Below are 17,011 nucleotides of genomic sequence, written 5' to 3'. Positions count from 1 at the left end.
CACATCATTACATGAATGTTCCGTACAATCTTAATTTACTAAATATAACCATCATCTTGTCAGAGCAGGTCAAAATTAGTTATGTGGTGAGATTAAAAAAAAGAAGCTCTGATGGTCACACATAACTGACAAAGTTTCCTTTTCAATAATTAAAGAATACTGTCTGCATCATGTTCATTACAGGTAACACATGATCCTTCAATGCCGTTCACAGCTGTTCGGAAATACACAAAATAATCAAATTACCTTGATTTGTTCACTCGAAAGCTTGCCATTACTTGGTCGCAAAATCGTCAAATCTCTTGGAAACTGAAAAGAAATTCCATCACACCACATGTAATACAGATATTTATTTATTGTAAACTTTTGGAAAGGCAGGGCTGAGTGAATACATCAAGACTGAACCTTGTGTCAAGGAGTCGCAGTTGCATGGAAATTAACATCTGGGGAGACATTATTGCATCTTCTCTGATCAGAAGTTACCGGGAATCACGACAAGGGTCAAATGACGTCACTATGACTCGACTATTCTCTGTTCAGCACTCCTGTCAATAAATGTTACTATACTATAATCCCTGGAATATCGGGAGATGGAAAGCAATGTGGAGAGCTTGGCGTGGTGATTCTTTTTGTGCAGCAAAAACACAGGAATGTGGTCGGAAATTCAGAAGCATGCAAACACAAAATGTACAGAGCGGCTGTAAAGTGGCAATTTTAATATCTTCTCACACGCATACACACACACACACACACCATCTGATGAATAAAGTGACCAACATGGGAAGACATGAAAAGAGAGCGAGCGACCGACCCTTCCTCACATTCACATCCACTGATCACACTGACCTGCTCAGATGTACAAACATTAAAAAAAATGTGCATCCATTTTTTGGCCCTGAAGGGCAAACTCATTTCTGTCATTGTGAATATGAATGCTAATGTTTGTGCGAGTTCATAACCAGGCTGTTAAGCTAATAATACCTTTGCATTCAGTGTTTCGAGCATGAATCAGACATGGCCCTTTTGGACAAAGACAAACAAATGTACAGTCTACTATATTATATACACTATTTACATATAGCTCTGTCTAATAAAAGCATAAATGTTATTGCAAACCTCATACATCACAGTTCCTATCACAACTGACACCAAGCAACCAAAAAATAGCTCTATATGTAACTCACTCATGTTACTCACTACGGCTCATCAGTGGCTTACCCTCATTTTTTATATATAAATATAGATATATTACTTTTGCAAAAACTTGCAAACAAACAGGTTAAGCAAATTAGCAATTTTGGTACAAAATTAAATATTTTTCTCTTAATATTTATGACAGAGGAATGAAAATGCAAAAAAAAAAAAAATGTTTTCTAGGTACGTTTTTTCCCCCGCCAAAACAAAACCATGACAGATTTTCAATAGATTTACTAAATGCAAGTGTGAAAGCCTTGTGTTGTGACTGGTCAACATAGCTCTATAAATGTACCATGGGGTAAAGAGGATTTGACCCTGGTGCCCGAGGATCACCGTGGTTTGAGCAGCACTCTGTACATGGCGAAGCCCAGCACTGCAAACACCGTGGCCCCGACGCTCGCTCTCAGCCAGAAGGTCGAGCTCTTCAGGTCCGCTTGGCTTACGTGTCTGTTAAACAGAGAGGAGCAGGCTCAGAGAGGGATAAATACAAGGTGAGACAAGGTGAAAGGAAGGACAGTAAAGAGATAAAGAGACGAGGTGTTGATGTGAAAATAAAGGAAGTGAACCAAAAGAAAATATGGATTAAATGACAGAACAGGGATGCAGCCTTGAAACATGGATATATGTGCTGAGGAAAAAGCCAGTTAAACAGATGAGGGACATGCAGGATTATAGTTATGACATGAAACAACAAGACCAGAAATTAGCTAGGACGTCTCTGTTAAATGAGACGACTGAGGCACAGTGATATGAGCAAAGACAACAACAAGGAAGATGACTCCAACTGAATGACAATGGGACTGAGATCAAAATAGAAAAGTAGATGCTTTCAATCCTTTCTGTAGTACAGGAAGCTCACAAGTAATATCAAAGAAGGTAGATGGAAAATAAAGATATCAGAATGGTTTCTTAGATGGAAAATGACAAACTCAAAAGGACAAGGACAGCATGAAATAAGGAGAAAAGAGAAATGTGGCAGGAGATCATGATGACTTATTTATTCTATTCTAATTTCTGTGAAATCTGCGTCTAAAAATACAACAACTCTACAAAAAATGAGGAGAAATAAACGAGAAAAGCTTGAGGTGACGATGCCGACAAATCTGGAAAGTGATATAAGGTAAAAAAAGGACCTTCTGAGCACAACAGCGTAGAGTTTGGCCCTGACCGTCTGCAGCAGCTCAGAGTTGAGGAAGTTCTGACACAAGCAGAAGGTGCACCGGTTACAAGTGCACATGCAGCGCAGCCGGGCGTGGCTGAGGAGAGATATGGGGAAAGACAAACACCAACACCCAGTTTATATATAATACACACAAGAGGAAGAAAGGTAAGATAGAGTTAAAAGATGTCGCCACCATGGAAGGAGTAGTTTGTGGCTCATAATTGTTGTGATCCTGTCAGAAATGATGACACTGCTGAACAGATTGTGGATTAAATAAGAGCTAGTCTGGTGTAATTATGTAACTGTGTGATGTGCAGAGAGGCACTGTGTGTTGACAGCGCGCTGCAACCTGACTGACTGCAGGAGTGAGATCCTCTGGGAGAGATCATCCTTACTGCTCGGCAGGGAAACCCGTTTACCCACAGAGCAAAACACTGTGGCATCAGACTTGAAAGCAACATGTCCAGAAGGCAGTGAAGTGCATTAATGTAGACTGAAGTACATCGTGTCGGATACCGACACTCGCAGAGAGTAGGAGAATCCCCAAAGGGAGCGGGTTTATCCTGAGGCATGAAGTAAAGTCACAGACATTACACACAGTAGAGCTTCGGATTTAAACTGTAAACTAACAGATAAGGTGGACTGCAAAAGAAAAGAAGGCATCTATCCCTCCTGTTTCACACATAACAGGATCTCCTGCCAATTATAACCCAACTGCAGAAATGACTGCAACAGCAATTCCCTTTTTTACACTATTGGGAGCAAAAATTTAAAGTGTTATTCTGGTGAGTGATGTACGGAAGACCCGAGAGGCAAGTGAGAAAAAAAAAGGATCCATTTTCATACATTTGCATAACAGATCCACTCCTTTAGTTCTTACCTTTCACAATAAAAGCTCTAGACATGTACACTGTGTTAACTGTTTACCAGAGGCAAATTCACTCGGAGCATTTCGCTAAAAGGAAACTAAAATAGCTTACAAAAATAGTTTAGGCTGTACAATAATTGACCTCAGACAGACTGTGAGATGCTGCTCTGGGTCAATAGTTTTAGGCCTCTGCCTGCACAAATCTATTCAAACCTTTTATTGAAAAAGTGTTGCAACTGTCGCAAATTCCCATCGCTGCCGGTATGAATAGTTTTGATGCAAAATATTCGCAGGCGAGTATTTCGCATTTTCGTGTAGTTTAATCGTCACGCCCCCTGAGTGTAAAGGCCTTGAACACAAGGTACATATATTGTGTGTTAGTAAGTTATGTAAATTAAAACTTACCTGGAGAAAATTAATTAATCAATCACACAAAAAAAAAACACCCCCAGTGTGTACAAGCCTTCAGAGTGCATGGAGAAATCAAAACATGGGGTAGTGGTGCACATCAGCCTCTTTTGGCCGAAATGGGTATTACAACAACAACTACTTTGCAAAAAGCTTACTATAAATCAATAAATATTCACAGATGAAAAAAAATGAAGGAACTTAAAAAGATTATCTTGGCAAAACCTTTTTGTTCACCTGTTCTTAAGTCATAAACGAAGATAAGAGAAAACAATTTAGATCAGATTTAGAAAATGGATCACCAGAATTAGTTTTTTCTCACTCGCCTCACAAGGCTTCCATAGTGACAATTTGTACTAACCATCATATCCCAACATCATAGTTCTTCAATATCTGGTAGGTTTACCAACAAGAAATGTGATAATAAGAGCATGTCAGCTTTCCTGAGCTACAACTAATGCAGCAAAACACAGTGTAAAAAACTGCAATAATAATGTGTCTTCATGACCACAAACTACATCCTCCAAAACTGAACATTATGAAGGTAGGATTTATTGTAGGACTGTTGTATTACACTGCATTATTTTTAGCTAGGTGTATCTAACATACTGCCATGTAAAGGACTGTATGTCCTGCTATGACTTTGGAACATTTTAACCCAGAAAGTCTCGTGTGTAAAAAAACAACAGATAAACAGAGAATGGTAAAACTTCAGTTGTAGTTTGCTTTCATTAAGGAATAGACAATGCCCTTGCTTAAGTAAGGGATAATGTACAGCAAGCCCGTCATTGTTGTGCTGCATCGTCCTGTCGGGGTTTATTTCACAACAATGACCCGCTAGCTGTACATTATCCTGCTTACTAGCTACCCCCTACATAATTAAGAAATAAATAATTTGACTCAAAAATGGTCCGCCAGAGTCTGACACCAGAACTGCGCCCATAGCAACGGTGTGTTATACATAGCAACGGTCTGCTATAAAGGAATAACAGACCGTAGAATGCCGTGATTAAAGAAATCTTAATCAGCTTATTAGCATTCAACAAAAGCTGTGTAATAAAACACGTGAACAGGAGCTGGGTGGATATGGAATCATATCAGCATTATATCATACCCAAATACACATTACAGGTATCCATTTAAATGACTTCTTGGTAATACAATTCTTTAACTCAGTTAACTCTGTTACCATTTGTGCAAGTTTAACACATCTAGATCTAGAAGTGTCTCCATACTTACGGGTACATGGCCATGGTGGTAAGTTTGGTGTAGATGTCTCTGCTGGGCGCTGCTGCGATGTTACAGGTGAAGGACTGGGGAGGCGGCATCTTGTGTTTCCTACAGAAGTCCAGAGGACTGCAGCCGTACATCTGCTTGATCTCTGGCAGGTCGGACTTCGCTGCTATCATCATGCAGGGAATCTTGCTGTCCATGAAGTATTGCTGAGGAGGGTAAAGAGAGGGCGTGAATGATTGTGATTAAGATGTTATTTGTCGTTTGATATAATGCACACACACACAGTTTTACCTTGAAGACTTTGGCGCAGTACTCAAAGGAGCAAGGGTTGCTGACATCATAGACCAGGCAGACAATGTCACAAGCCAGATCAGCGTCAGACAGGTAGTCGAAGTCAGGGAACACTTCATGAAGCTGAGAGGAGACGAGAGAGTTAGTAGAGCGCTGCTGAGTTTCAACAAGAGTCACATGTTAGATAGTTGCCACAGCATTTGTGCTCTAGTTGAGTCACTGTGCCAAAGGGTGTTTCAATGTGGACGCCAGCACAAAGGGAGTGCCTGTGTGTTAAACTTGTGGCAACAGATTCTGGTAGATGCTGGTAGATTCCAAAATCTCCCAGCCACTCAATGGTTTACCGTTGTTTTTTTTGGCTGGTGCGTGAAGCAAATCTAGCAGCCACTTGCATATTTTTACCAGCATTTGGCTGGTGACTGGTGCTCGCTAATTTACAACCCTAACAGCAAACACAGTAGGTTTTGCATGTGCTGTTACAGGTAAGTAGTGCAGAGTGGAAAGCATTGGGTGGACATGATAAGAAGCTTAGATAAACAGCCAGGTAAGCACAGCCAACCTCAGGCTGGGCTGGTTCACAGTACACATGATGGTTCACAGTTGACAACCTCGTAGTAGTGGTGCATATAAATATAAACCATGTCTTTTATATGAACAGAATCAAATATTATTTAAAACTTAATATGAATATATCATGAATGAATGATGAATTTGACAATTATTATTAGCTCCGCCAGGTGATAATTATGAGATTTGTGTGCGCGGGTGTGTCTGTCCACGGCTAATCTCGCATACTGCTACACCAAACTACATAATATTTTGGGTTCTCATTTATGGCTGCATGCTAAAGGACCTCTCGTGGTTGCAGTGATTCACACTTTCCTAGAACACCTTTCAATTGCCTGTTTGATACCTCCACTGATTGACTGCAGACTACTCACTCCCTACTCTTAACCAACCCCGTGTGACGTGCAAGTGAAAAACACATCTTGATACACTTGCAGTCTAGACGGGGGGTTAGCCAATTGTGATTGTATTCATAATTAATCAAGCATTACAGCAAAGGTTGTTGCAGACACACTTGGCAGAGATTTGTACTTTGAGCGCACCTTTCTAGTTATTATTGTTTTTAGCACTGGAAAAGCTGTATTTAGAGACAAGTCATAATTGCAAAAAAATGCATTTGATTCAAGTAGCATAAGAGCTATCTTTGAAACTCACAAGAAGGTATTTCTCCTGGCCGTAAACATAGGTTGTGCTGATGGCGTAGTAGGATCTGTGTTCCTCTCTAATCGTTTTTTGGCGCTGAGAGGAGAGAGGAGAAGAAACATCATGTAAAAGCAGATCAGGACATGAAACTGACTGTAAACTATGTTTGAAAGCAGCAATGGGAAAATGTTCGTCAGTCTATTGATACTTTCCCATATGTGCAAGAATAAGAAGTGTGTTGTGATAGTATACAACTGTAATCTGTGACTATGTTGATATCTTACATGGAATATTTCAGTGGAATACTTTTCATATATGTTATGAACTGTACTGCTTTTTGCCACGTCTGTGGGGTGGAAGGCAACGTATGCTTTAAATGTGTCATTACTGGTGTTTCTTTCTGTTTACCATGAGGTTTCTACCCAGGTAGGCTTGGAGGAAGCCGCTCTTTCCGCTGCCAATATCTCCAAAGACATTACAGCGGAAGACGCTACGCTGGGTCTGCTTCTTCTGCAGGTCAATCTTCTTATCTCTGGTCACTGCAGGGGGGGGGGGGCAAACCATACACGGGCATCAGAGGATCAGTTCAGACTGCTGCGGTACACAACACACGCCTGCAGTCAGTCAGCAACAACATTCAGATTGAACTGCTGCTTCAGCTGTCCAAATGTTGGTGTAATGACGGTGTTGATTTACGGATGTGATTACTGACTGCATGACTGTTCAGTAAAATACTTCAATAACATATAAAGCATGTTCCTGATGAGCTACAACTCATGATTTAATATGAATATAGAAAAGAAGATGTGATGGTGTAATTCACCTGTAATTCCTGCCGCTTGGGACTCCTGCTCAGCAATTATTGAGTAACCGAGGTAACCCAAATACTCCAGGCATCGCTGGACATCCAGATACGTTGTTAACCTGAACAAATGTTGAAAGCAAAAGAGACTAAATGCGAGGTTTATTAATCATAGAAACCAATGTGACTGAGATATTGTGTTTTTTAACATATACACTCAGACAGGGAAATACTTGTACATTGGTGTTTTCCTGGAAACAACTTCAAAAATAGTTGAAAGCCACTATGTGTAGAAAAGTTTAATAGCTAGCCCTGATGTTGACAAATGAGACAACTGGTGGCATCTTTGCACTCTTTTCAGTCAATTAACCTCAGTATCCCCATGTTTAAGACACAGCATCCTTTTTGATACTGCCACCAGAGTATCAAAAAGTCAGAAAGGTTCAAATTCAACACATACTGGCTTTAACTTTATTAGGGTTGTACCGAATAGTTGAAGCTTCACTCATTACGTTGACATTCTAAATCAACATTCAGTATGCTGCGCTGCTTTTTTATTAGACGCGACAGCAATGCTGGTATTGTTTACACCTTGTGAGTATGTGTGTGAGTCATCATGGCAAAATGTGGTCCTGGATGGTAAATGGATTGCATTTATACAGAGCTTTTCCAGTCCTCTGACCACTCAAAGCCTGGAGACACCTATTGTACTGCATGAACTACCACAGAAGTGGTTTTGAGTACTTTGCCAGGTGTTTATATTTCTCTCACTTGCCGTGCACGAATGGAAGTACGGCATCTGTATTAACGGGGCGGCCTGGCAGCAATATAACAGCACCATAAATTACATTTATATAACCACAGTAACGCAAAGTCTCTCTTCTTTTTTTGTAGTGTGATGACGTCATAACATATGACGACAGACGATTTCTTAGGAAACCTCAACAGAGGCTTTAAATGTAAAAAAAAAAGAAAAAGACATTTGGTACGACCCTAAATGCAACTAATCGCCACTTACGTCCACTGGGAGAGATATCCCTGGTAGGTGATCCAGCCCTCCTCATTAGTGCAAACTGTGTTATTGACATCTGGACCCCAGGGCATGTAGGGAAAAACATCAAACAGATCCCTCGTCTCATCTGGTGACAAGGCACAGTCACGGTCCTGAGACACACAAAGGTTGGTTACTGTTCAGGATGGTGAGCAAAATATGGGAAATGGTGCTCAAAGCAGGAAATATTTCACTCAGTTTGTTGCCTGTCATTTCTATCTGAGAAAACAAACATGCTGGACTCACAGTTGGACACTAATCACTATGACAGAGAGCAGATCTCGGCACAAGCTGCCACTTTCACTCTTTGACTTTCATTCTAACCTCGCGGCTTATTCTCATGTCAATCCCTCCTCAGTGACAACACGTTAAATCGCGCCTCAGCAGGTGGTCAGCGCAGGCTATGGGAGTGTATTCTGGTTTTGTGCAGTGTTCCGTACTGAGCAGCTTTCTGTAAAAGCCTCTCCAGGGCAGAGGGTAAAGTAAATACAGAACTGGGTTTACAGGATTATACCTTGTCATGTTTGTCAAAGACGCTCTGGAGGAAGAGGTAGGCATTGTGATTGAGCTCCGTGGTGCAGTCTGGAGGAAGTTTCAACCTAGAGACAGTGACATATTTCAAAGTAAATGCTATAGGCAATGAGCAGAACACAAGATAAACACAGAAAACATTTCTACAAAAGATTAAACAAGAGGATAAATATTACACTTCACTTAGAAAAGTGGCTCAGTAGTCCTTAGTCTACCTATTAATCCTTCCTTGCTAATAAGATCTAATTCAAGGGCTTTAACAACACTGACAGTTCGATCAAATTGAGCAAAGGCGGCAAAAGTGAAAGACGGATGTTGCTACACTTTTATGTTTGTTTTATGCCTAGTTCACACGACACAACTTTAGCATGGATTTTCCGCTCGCCGACAGTTTTTGGAGCTCCCCGACAAAAGCCCCAAATCAGAGGCAAACCTGCGTTGGCTTGCCAATCGCACATCGGCGCTCGGTGAACTATGTGTGAACTCTTCAAAGACGAAAGCCGAGAGGCTCGCCGTTGCCTCGTAGACACATTCCAGATATCCAGCACGCTAAATATCTGGACCTGGCGGGGAGTCTGTTGGGGAGCAACAGCCAATGAGAGCGTGAGACACGGTTTTAGGAGAAACCTGAGGGGTCACCTGTATCAATAGGAACTGTACTGTATGTGCTGCATTTGGAACACGGACCAAAGTTGTGGTTGCACCAAGGGTGTTGGTTGTTTGCATGAATAAACAAAACACAACAAGCGGAAGTGGAAAAAATGAAGCCTGAGACTCACGGAGGGAAGAGGTAGTCCTGATTTAACTCCAGGTCATCGTCGTACCCAAACCTCCTCAGCACTGTCCACGTTGTTTCATGGCGACCTCGCTGGATGAATAGGGTGTGGAGGAAGAGGAAGCCTGGAGAGGAATATCACAAAAATACCAAACAACACAGTCAGGAACGATGTGACTAAGACATTTGTGTGTACGTAAACATGAACAGGAAGCAATGTCCATCCATTTCTACCTTTCAGAGTGAGTCCGTTGTCACACACTCCGTCACTCAAATTCTTCCTCACCACATTTTTTACATCCTCCAACGCCTGAGACTCTAGTGGGGCGTTGAAGCACGTCCGCTGTGAGCGGTCAGACAAAGACATTATTGTTGTCAAAAAGGAGCCAAACAATTTCCTATGTACATTGTCCTTTTAGATAAACCCATTGTTAACTTTGTGAGTTACAGCAGCCATCAATTGACTTACCTGAAAGAAGTTGAGCTCATTATCGTTGAGACTCCCGTCATTGTCCAGGTCGGACACTTTGAAGATTCGTGTCAGAGCTTTGACACAAAGTGACTTCATCTGGGAATCAAAAAAGGGAAATCAAACGTTACTTCAACAGAATTATTTTATAATTCACCTTCTGCTAAAATTCAGTGACAGAACTCTCTCAAATGTAAATTCATAGATTTTTTTCATAATAAAAACAAGTCGACAGCCACTCATCACAAAAACAGTAGTGCAGAGTTCACACAGTATATTTCTGCTCTTACATCTTTTTTCTCTGGACAGTAAAGAGGACCTGTGGGGTGCAGAACTGCCTTTTGGGCGTAGTAGAACAGCTCTGAGATGTTCTTCAGGTTCTTTGCTGAACACTATACACAAGAAAAAGAAGGGAGTTTGGTTATAACACTCTGTATATAACCTTGTTGCATTAAAACGCTTTTGCAACCCTGTGAAAATGCAGTGTCCTGGCAAAGTCAGGCCATCTCTGTTTATCTACCTTTGTGTGTGAGTGTGTATGTACTGTACACGTGTGTGTGTGGGAGCTAAGTCAGGGCCAGACGAGGTATTAACACACAGGATCTGTCTGAGCGACACGCCTGGTTTAATTAACCAGTCTGAAAAAAACACCGTGAGTAAAGGTCATGACCGGTGTCAAGTATCAAATCCTCTTGTACTATAAGCCCTTTTCACAGCAGCCATTTTTACACGTCATAGCAGCGGTAAACACAGGTGTAATTGATCAAATTAATTACGGTCTCATTCTATTTAGTGTGTCACATGCCAGTGAGCCAGCATGCACAATACCAGGCGCCTGGCCAACCTAAATGGAACAGGGCCACAATTAATGTTATTAATTACACCTGTGTTTATCCTGCTAGGTCAAAATGACTGCTGTGAAAAGGGTCTGTTGTTGGGCTTCCTCGTTGTAAACACTGTGTATAGTAAACATATGCAAAACATAGCATCCATCATGGAAAGTATAAAAAGGGGCAGCAATAGCAATACTATTTACAAAAAGGTAAATTCAGGTTAATGTATACAAACTAAGACAAAAATCTATATAATTGATGTGATTATCTATAGGCTGCAGACTTACACATTTCAGCAGTTCAACAAGTTCAAATCACATTACTGAGAAATTGACATGCTGATACTGAGAAACACATGTTCAGTTTGGTTGATAGTGAGGATCATAAACATAAACATGTAGGAGCAAAGGTCATAAAAAGCTTTACTTATAGATGCCGCTCTAAATGACGAGAATATATTCTTAATTTGGGCCATTTCTATTTTTTCTATATTGTCATCATGTGAAATCATCATCATGTTTTTTACATCAACATCAACTACATTAAGTGTCTTCAATTGACTGATAAAACCCTTAAAAGTACCGTCAATAAAGCAAAAAATGTCTGGATGTTAATCTAAAAACAGTCCAGTTCCTCTGGGCTCCTAAAAGGTTTACACCCAACTGTTATTGTTGAAAAAACATCTTCCCCTCTTTATGTTCTGTTTAATGACAATAGTGGAAGATATTGATTTCCATTTGTGTTTATGTCCCTTTTAGGGTTGTGTACTGAGCAACATGTCTGTTGTCTGAATCATTAGCATTACATTACTTGAACATGGAAGCATTTATCAAGCAAATCAAAACAGATCAGCACTCTCACAACACTTAACACTACTGTTCCCATGGTTTCTCAAAAGTAAAACAATAAACAGAGCCTTCACTCTCTCTCACCTCGACACAAGTCTCTATCTCGCTGTGCTGGTTCATGATGGGCAGTATGGTCTCCATGCTGCTGTGCTCCACCAGGTCCGACTTGTTCCCCACCAGAATCAGAGGAACCCTGGACGCATCAACAACACACATTAGATCATTGTATTAAAACTAATAAAAACATAAAGTCTACATTTAACAGAGGTAATGTTTTGTTTTATAAATGTATTTTAGTATTTCCCCTCTCAGAAAAGCAGTGACTCATTTCACAGCGAGAATATCACAACAACAAAAGGGAGAATAAGGCTGAATCTGCTCATGTGAAAGGTTGCAATTCCACTTCAGCTCTGTGCTTACAGAGAAGCATTTGTGTGACATTTTCCACCCTGTGACTGTAGGTCACCACTTCAAACAACACTAGAAAGACTCCATGACTGGCCTCTTGCAAAATTACGTTAATACATTCCCATACAACAACAAACTGCATTCTCCATTACGTTTCGAGGGAAACATATTTTCTCCAGATTTATGGTCTCAGTTTTAAACACGTAAAAACGCAACAAAACTAATTGGTAAGGTTTAGTAAAAAAACATCATGGTTTGGCTTAAAATGTCTAAGTTCGAGTCTAAGTTAAAAAATAAGTGTACATTGATGTTTGGTTTCACACGGGACACAGGGAGTGGTCTCCTGGGTGAAAGTCCTGTGTTTGTTTGACCCATCCACTGCCTCGACCTTCTCACTGAGCAGATTTCTGTGGATTATCATTAGAAACATATTTGTGATATGTCAAAAACAAACATGATCTGCGACAAAATACTTTTCCCTCGAAATGTAATTTACGATGCAGTTTCGTAGTTTGGGAATGCAACTTTTAGGAGACAGGGCAGGCTGTGCTCCTACAGATTTGGCACCCTCTTCTCCCCATATTTCATCGTCCAAAACTGAGCCGACAAAGAAAACTCTGAACTATTTTTACACAAGTTCACACCTGCTGTCCTTGTCTGTGTTCTCGGTAATGAGGGGGATCCAGTGGCTCGTCACCTATGGAAAACAAAAGATAAAAATGTAATCACCATTTTGAGAGACAACTTCTAATTCATGAATGTCACACAGACAGCCTCACAAGTTTTACTGTTCAACTGCAACACAAATAAACCAAATATGGAAATGCTAGCCACAGCTCACCTTTTCTATGGACGTCTTGTTGTTGACAGAGTAGACAATGCAAATCACATTTGCCTATGAGAAAGACCAACACAAGTGCCCATTAGGCTTATAGCTGAACTCAGCACTTAACTCCATGTTAACAGGAGAACATAATACACTGACTGACCTTGGAGATCTCCTGGAACAACTGCTCATCTGTCTGCTCTGCCTCTGTAGGAGAAACACAAGTGTACTACAGTTAAAAACAGGAAAGTGCTCTTCTTTCTCACATTTATGATTTCACAACAACGGTTACCACAATTTAATGCTGTCAGTCATGTGCTTAAAGTACCGGAATAGTCCACGATGTGTGTGGGAACTCTCTCCGGTGTGACATCTGCAGGTATGGTGATTTCCTCAGCTCGGTAGGGAACCTAAGGATGAACGCAACATGGCTATCACTAAACACAGACATGTTTACAACCAGTTAAAAGGCTTCAGTAATATGGTCAAATCATTATGGCTGCAACTAACGATTTTTCATTGTTGATTTATTTGTTGATTAATTGATTAGTTGTTAGGTCTATAAAATGTCAGATAATGGTGTGTTTCCCAAAGATGACATCCTCAAATGTCTTATTTTATCCACCACTCAAAGATATTCAGTTTACTGTGATAGAGGAGTAAAGAAAACAGATAATATTCACATTAAAGAAGCTGGAATCAGAGAATTTTTCTTCTTAAAAAATGACTCATACCAATTAATCGATTATCAAAATAGTTGGCTATTAATTTAATAGCTGACGTAATAATCATTTATCCATACCACTTTTGGGAACTCCTCGCTGACCAGGGACATGATGAGAGATGTCTTCCCCACTTTGGCTGTCGAAGGAGGAAGAGAGAAGAGCAGTGAGAGTTCAGTACAAACGAGACAGATTTTTCTTCGGTAGATCTTTGCTCATACACTCATACACTTTTAACTGCGGGGACATCATTTATTAATTTAACATGATCTTCATTGAGCTTAACAAGCTATCTGGGCCATGTGACTGTCTGGGACACAGATTTCCCATTATGAGCATCACAACATCACAGGACCATTTTTGTGGTGCAATCTATGAATTGCAGCTTTCATACTTTTTTTTTTTAATTACTGGCCTTCTCCATGACGTCCTACTACTAAGCCACAGACCTTCAATAAAATCCACTCTTTATTCCTAACTGTATTACTTCTGTTAATGACAAAGGTGGAAAGATGGAAAATAAAATGCTCTGTCTGTCTGGGGTTAAATAATAAAACAATAATAAAACACCTACCTACTGTTTTAAAAAGCTACAGCAGATGCAGGGAATATACAGCAGTAACACTAAGTTAAAGTCAGACTATTCAAAACACAAAACATGTCACAAAATCAGAATGTTATGTTGGTGTGGTTTGGGATGGATGGATGGAGGGATATGTCCTTGTTGATGTTACTATGTTGAATGTTGTGTTGTTGAATTTATGTTTTTGTTTAATAATTTAGTATCATTATTAATATGTATGTGCTTAAATGTGTCAAGGGGTTTATCCTCTAATATATATTTTTGAAATTAAATTTAAAAAAAAGATTTAGTATGTATATGCATGATGAGAAGTAATATATGCACACAGAGATGTAAAAACAAACAGTCAGCTTGCAATATCTTACTATAGGTTGGGACCTAAACATTAATTTAAAGAGACCAACCTTTTTCTAGTCTAAGTGACTGAGGTTAGTTGTATAATAATAATAATAATTTAGTATCATTATTAATATTTATGTGCTTAAATGTTTGTTAACTTCCATGTTTTGTGCCCTCTTGAAAACGAGATCTCAAGGGGTTTATCCTCTAATACATTTTTTAAATTAAATGAAAAAAAGATGTAGTATGTATATGCATGATGACAAGTAATATATGTACACAGAGATGTAAAACATATATATTAATTCATTATTTTATTAATTTAAAGAGAATAACCTGTGCAAAATACACATCATTATTATTATTATGTATGAGCTTAAATGTGTCACAGGGTTTATCCTCTAATACATTTTTTAAATTAAATGAAAAAAAGATGTTGTATGTATATGCATGATAAAAAGTGATATATGTACACAGAGATGCAAAAAAAAAATATTATTAATTTAAAGACAACAACCTTTTTTTTTCTAGTCTGTGCAACAAACAATGAAGTGACTGAGGTTAGTTGTATAATAGGGAAATAAAACACCTACCTAACTGTTTTAAAAAGCTACAGCAGAAGCAGGAGATATGCAGCAGTAACACTAAGTTACACACAGACTATTTAAAACACAAAACATGTGACAAAATCAGACAGAAAAAAGGAGGAAAGATGAGACAGAGGTCTGGTTGTCATCACATCAACATGCCCAGCTGGTAGCATCAGTAATGCTGCAGAGCATCTCCCTACTGCTAACCAACCAAACACACTGTAATGTTACATATAATAACAGCTTTACTTACGCTCTCCCACTAACAGTATCCTCACGTCCTTGCGCATCCTCTTCAACGTGGACAGACTCGGTAAAGAGAAACATCTATGCTCCTGAGTCTGGATGAAGGACACTCAGCAGCCAGCTCTCCTCGGCCTGCTAACGGCTACGTTAACATGTCAGCTCCGGTTCACAACAGACGGTAGAGAGACGTACAAACCGGTAGATATCTGGTATACTAACGAGGTGTTTTTACTTTATTCAACCTGTGAAGCTCAGTAAGTCTCAGATAGTGATAGTGCTGCTGCTGCTGCTGCTGTCTTCACCAGCTAATCTTCACACTAACTTGACAGTTGGAGCATTAACGGACGCTAGCGGGCGATCTTCCGTCACGCCCCCTGTGAGAGAGCGTGCAAAGATCGTATATTATCAATACGTCATCACGTCGTAAACAACTCGCCCACCCATCCCGGAAGTGAGAGCATTTGTAGTTTTTTTAAAGTAAGAAATACAGTATAATGACATAACTGTGATATAAAATCAGTGGCAGAAGAAGTACTCATATCTTTTAAAGTAGTAATAGCTTTCTGTATAAATCTCCTGTTACAAATAAAAGTCCTACATCCAAGATTTCACTAACTTCACAAGTAAAAATAGCTATATTAAAGAGATTATATGTAACTTTCAGAAATGCTTCTTAACAGCGACACCTGTGGCCGTGAAATCAACGAAAGTCAGCGTCGGGCTCGCGCTTGCTCGCTCTCAATATACCTGAACGAGCATCACTCAAAACAGTGAGGCGACACAAGTCAGCTAAAACCACAATATCACTCTATATTTCAGCTGCTTGGCAGTAATGTTAGCTGACCAGACGAAGGTCTCTCCATGAACATGATTTAGATCTGATTCTAGTGTTGGCTTTTCCTGCCTAAGTGCAGGCTGAGGCAGCGGGGCTCTCCAGCATGTCTCCCTGCTCTCTCCGCCCGCAGCCGGAGAGAGCAGAGGAGACACCAGCACCCGGTCGGTAACGAGAAGACAACGTAAATCTCTGAAGAGCTCCGTCACTTCACAAGACACGGAAAACCTCTGTTGGTCTGGAGGAGCTGCAGCAGTTATTTCTGCACAAACGTCCCCTGTGCATTCACTAGATATTCTCAGAGCTAAACTAACTCTTCTGCAGTGTGTAGTGAGCGCGCGTTCACGTCTACAGGTGGAGCGAGCTGAGCTGTCTGAGTGAAGGCGAGCAGGCAGAGGAGGAGGGTACAGCGGCTACACGCGAACGCGCATATGCGAGCGCGCATGTGTGACGACCCGCTACATTTATGCGCGTACAAAGTTACAAATAGTCCCTTTAACAGAATGTACTTCAAGTAGGCTATTAAAGGGACTGTTTGTAAGAATCAGAAATGCTTGTTAACAGCGACACCAGTGGCCGTTAAGTCAACGAAAGTCAGCGTTGGGCTCGCGCTTGTGCTCGCTCTAAATAGACATGAACGAGCATCGCTCAAAACAGTGAGGCGACACACGTCAGCTAAAACCACAATATCACTCTATATTTCACCTGCTTGGCAGTAATGTTAGCTGACCAGACGAAGTTCTCTCCATGAATCACTGCTGATCCTAGTGTTGGCTTTTCCTGCC

General features: G+C 40.3%; 1 protein-coding gene across 3 annotated transcripts; it reads right to left on the bottom strand.

Moving 5' to 3' along the window:
• Positions 1-335: 335 nt before the first annotated feature.
• Positions 336-15,791, bottom strand: rhot1b (ras homolog family member T1). 3 transcript variants are annotated; one of them, XM_074630468.1, is made up of 20 exons: positions 15,402-15,772; positions 13,717-13,775; positions 13,243-13,324; positions 13,078-13,121; positions 12,930-12,983; positions 12,733-12,785; positions 11,765-11,873; positions 10,290-10,391; positions 10,000-10,098; positions 9,765-9,873; positions 9,535-9,655; positions 8,739-8,823; positions 8,192-8,337; positions 7,195-7,295; positions 6,780-6,910; positions 6,384-6,467; positions 5,163-5,285; positions 4,875-5,077; positions 2,331-2,453; positions 336-1,644 (listed from the first exon to the last, which is right to left on the bottom strand). In XM_074630468.1, exons 1-20 carry the CDS (start codon positions 15,436-15,438, stop codon positions 1,527-1,529), a joined length of 1,983 nt encoding a protein of 660 aa, XP_074486569.1. In that variant the 5' UTR covers positions 15,439-15,772; the 3' UTR covers positions 336-1,526. The 3 variants fall into 3 exon arrangements, with proteins under 3 accessions (XP_074486569.1, XP_074486571.1, XP_074486570.1); XM_074630469.1 differs by lacking the exon at positions 15,402-15,772 and adding an exon at positions 15,152-15,285 and having other exon boundaries at positions 1,389-1,644; XM_074630470.1 differs by lacking the exon at positions 2,331-2,453 and having other exon boundaries at positions 15,402-15,791.
• Positions 15,792-17,011: the final 1,220 nt, after the last annotated feature.

Source organism: Sebastes fasciatus, chromosome 3 (assembly GCF_043250625.1).
Source record: "Sebastes fasciatus isolate fSebFas1 chromosome 3, fSebFas1.pri, whole genome shotgun sequence".
Classification (NCBI taxonomy): domain Eukaryota; kingdom Metazoa; phylum Chordata; class Actinopteri; order Perciformes; family Sebastidae; genus Sebastes; species Sebastes fasciatus.
The sequence above is the reverse complement of the archived record's forward strand: the minus strand, read 5'-3'. Positions and strand labels throughout refer to the sequence as shown.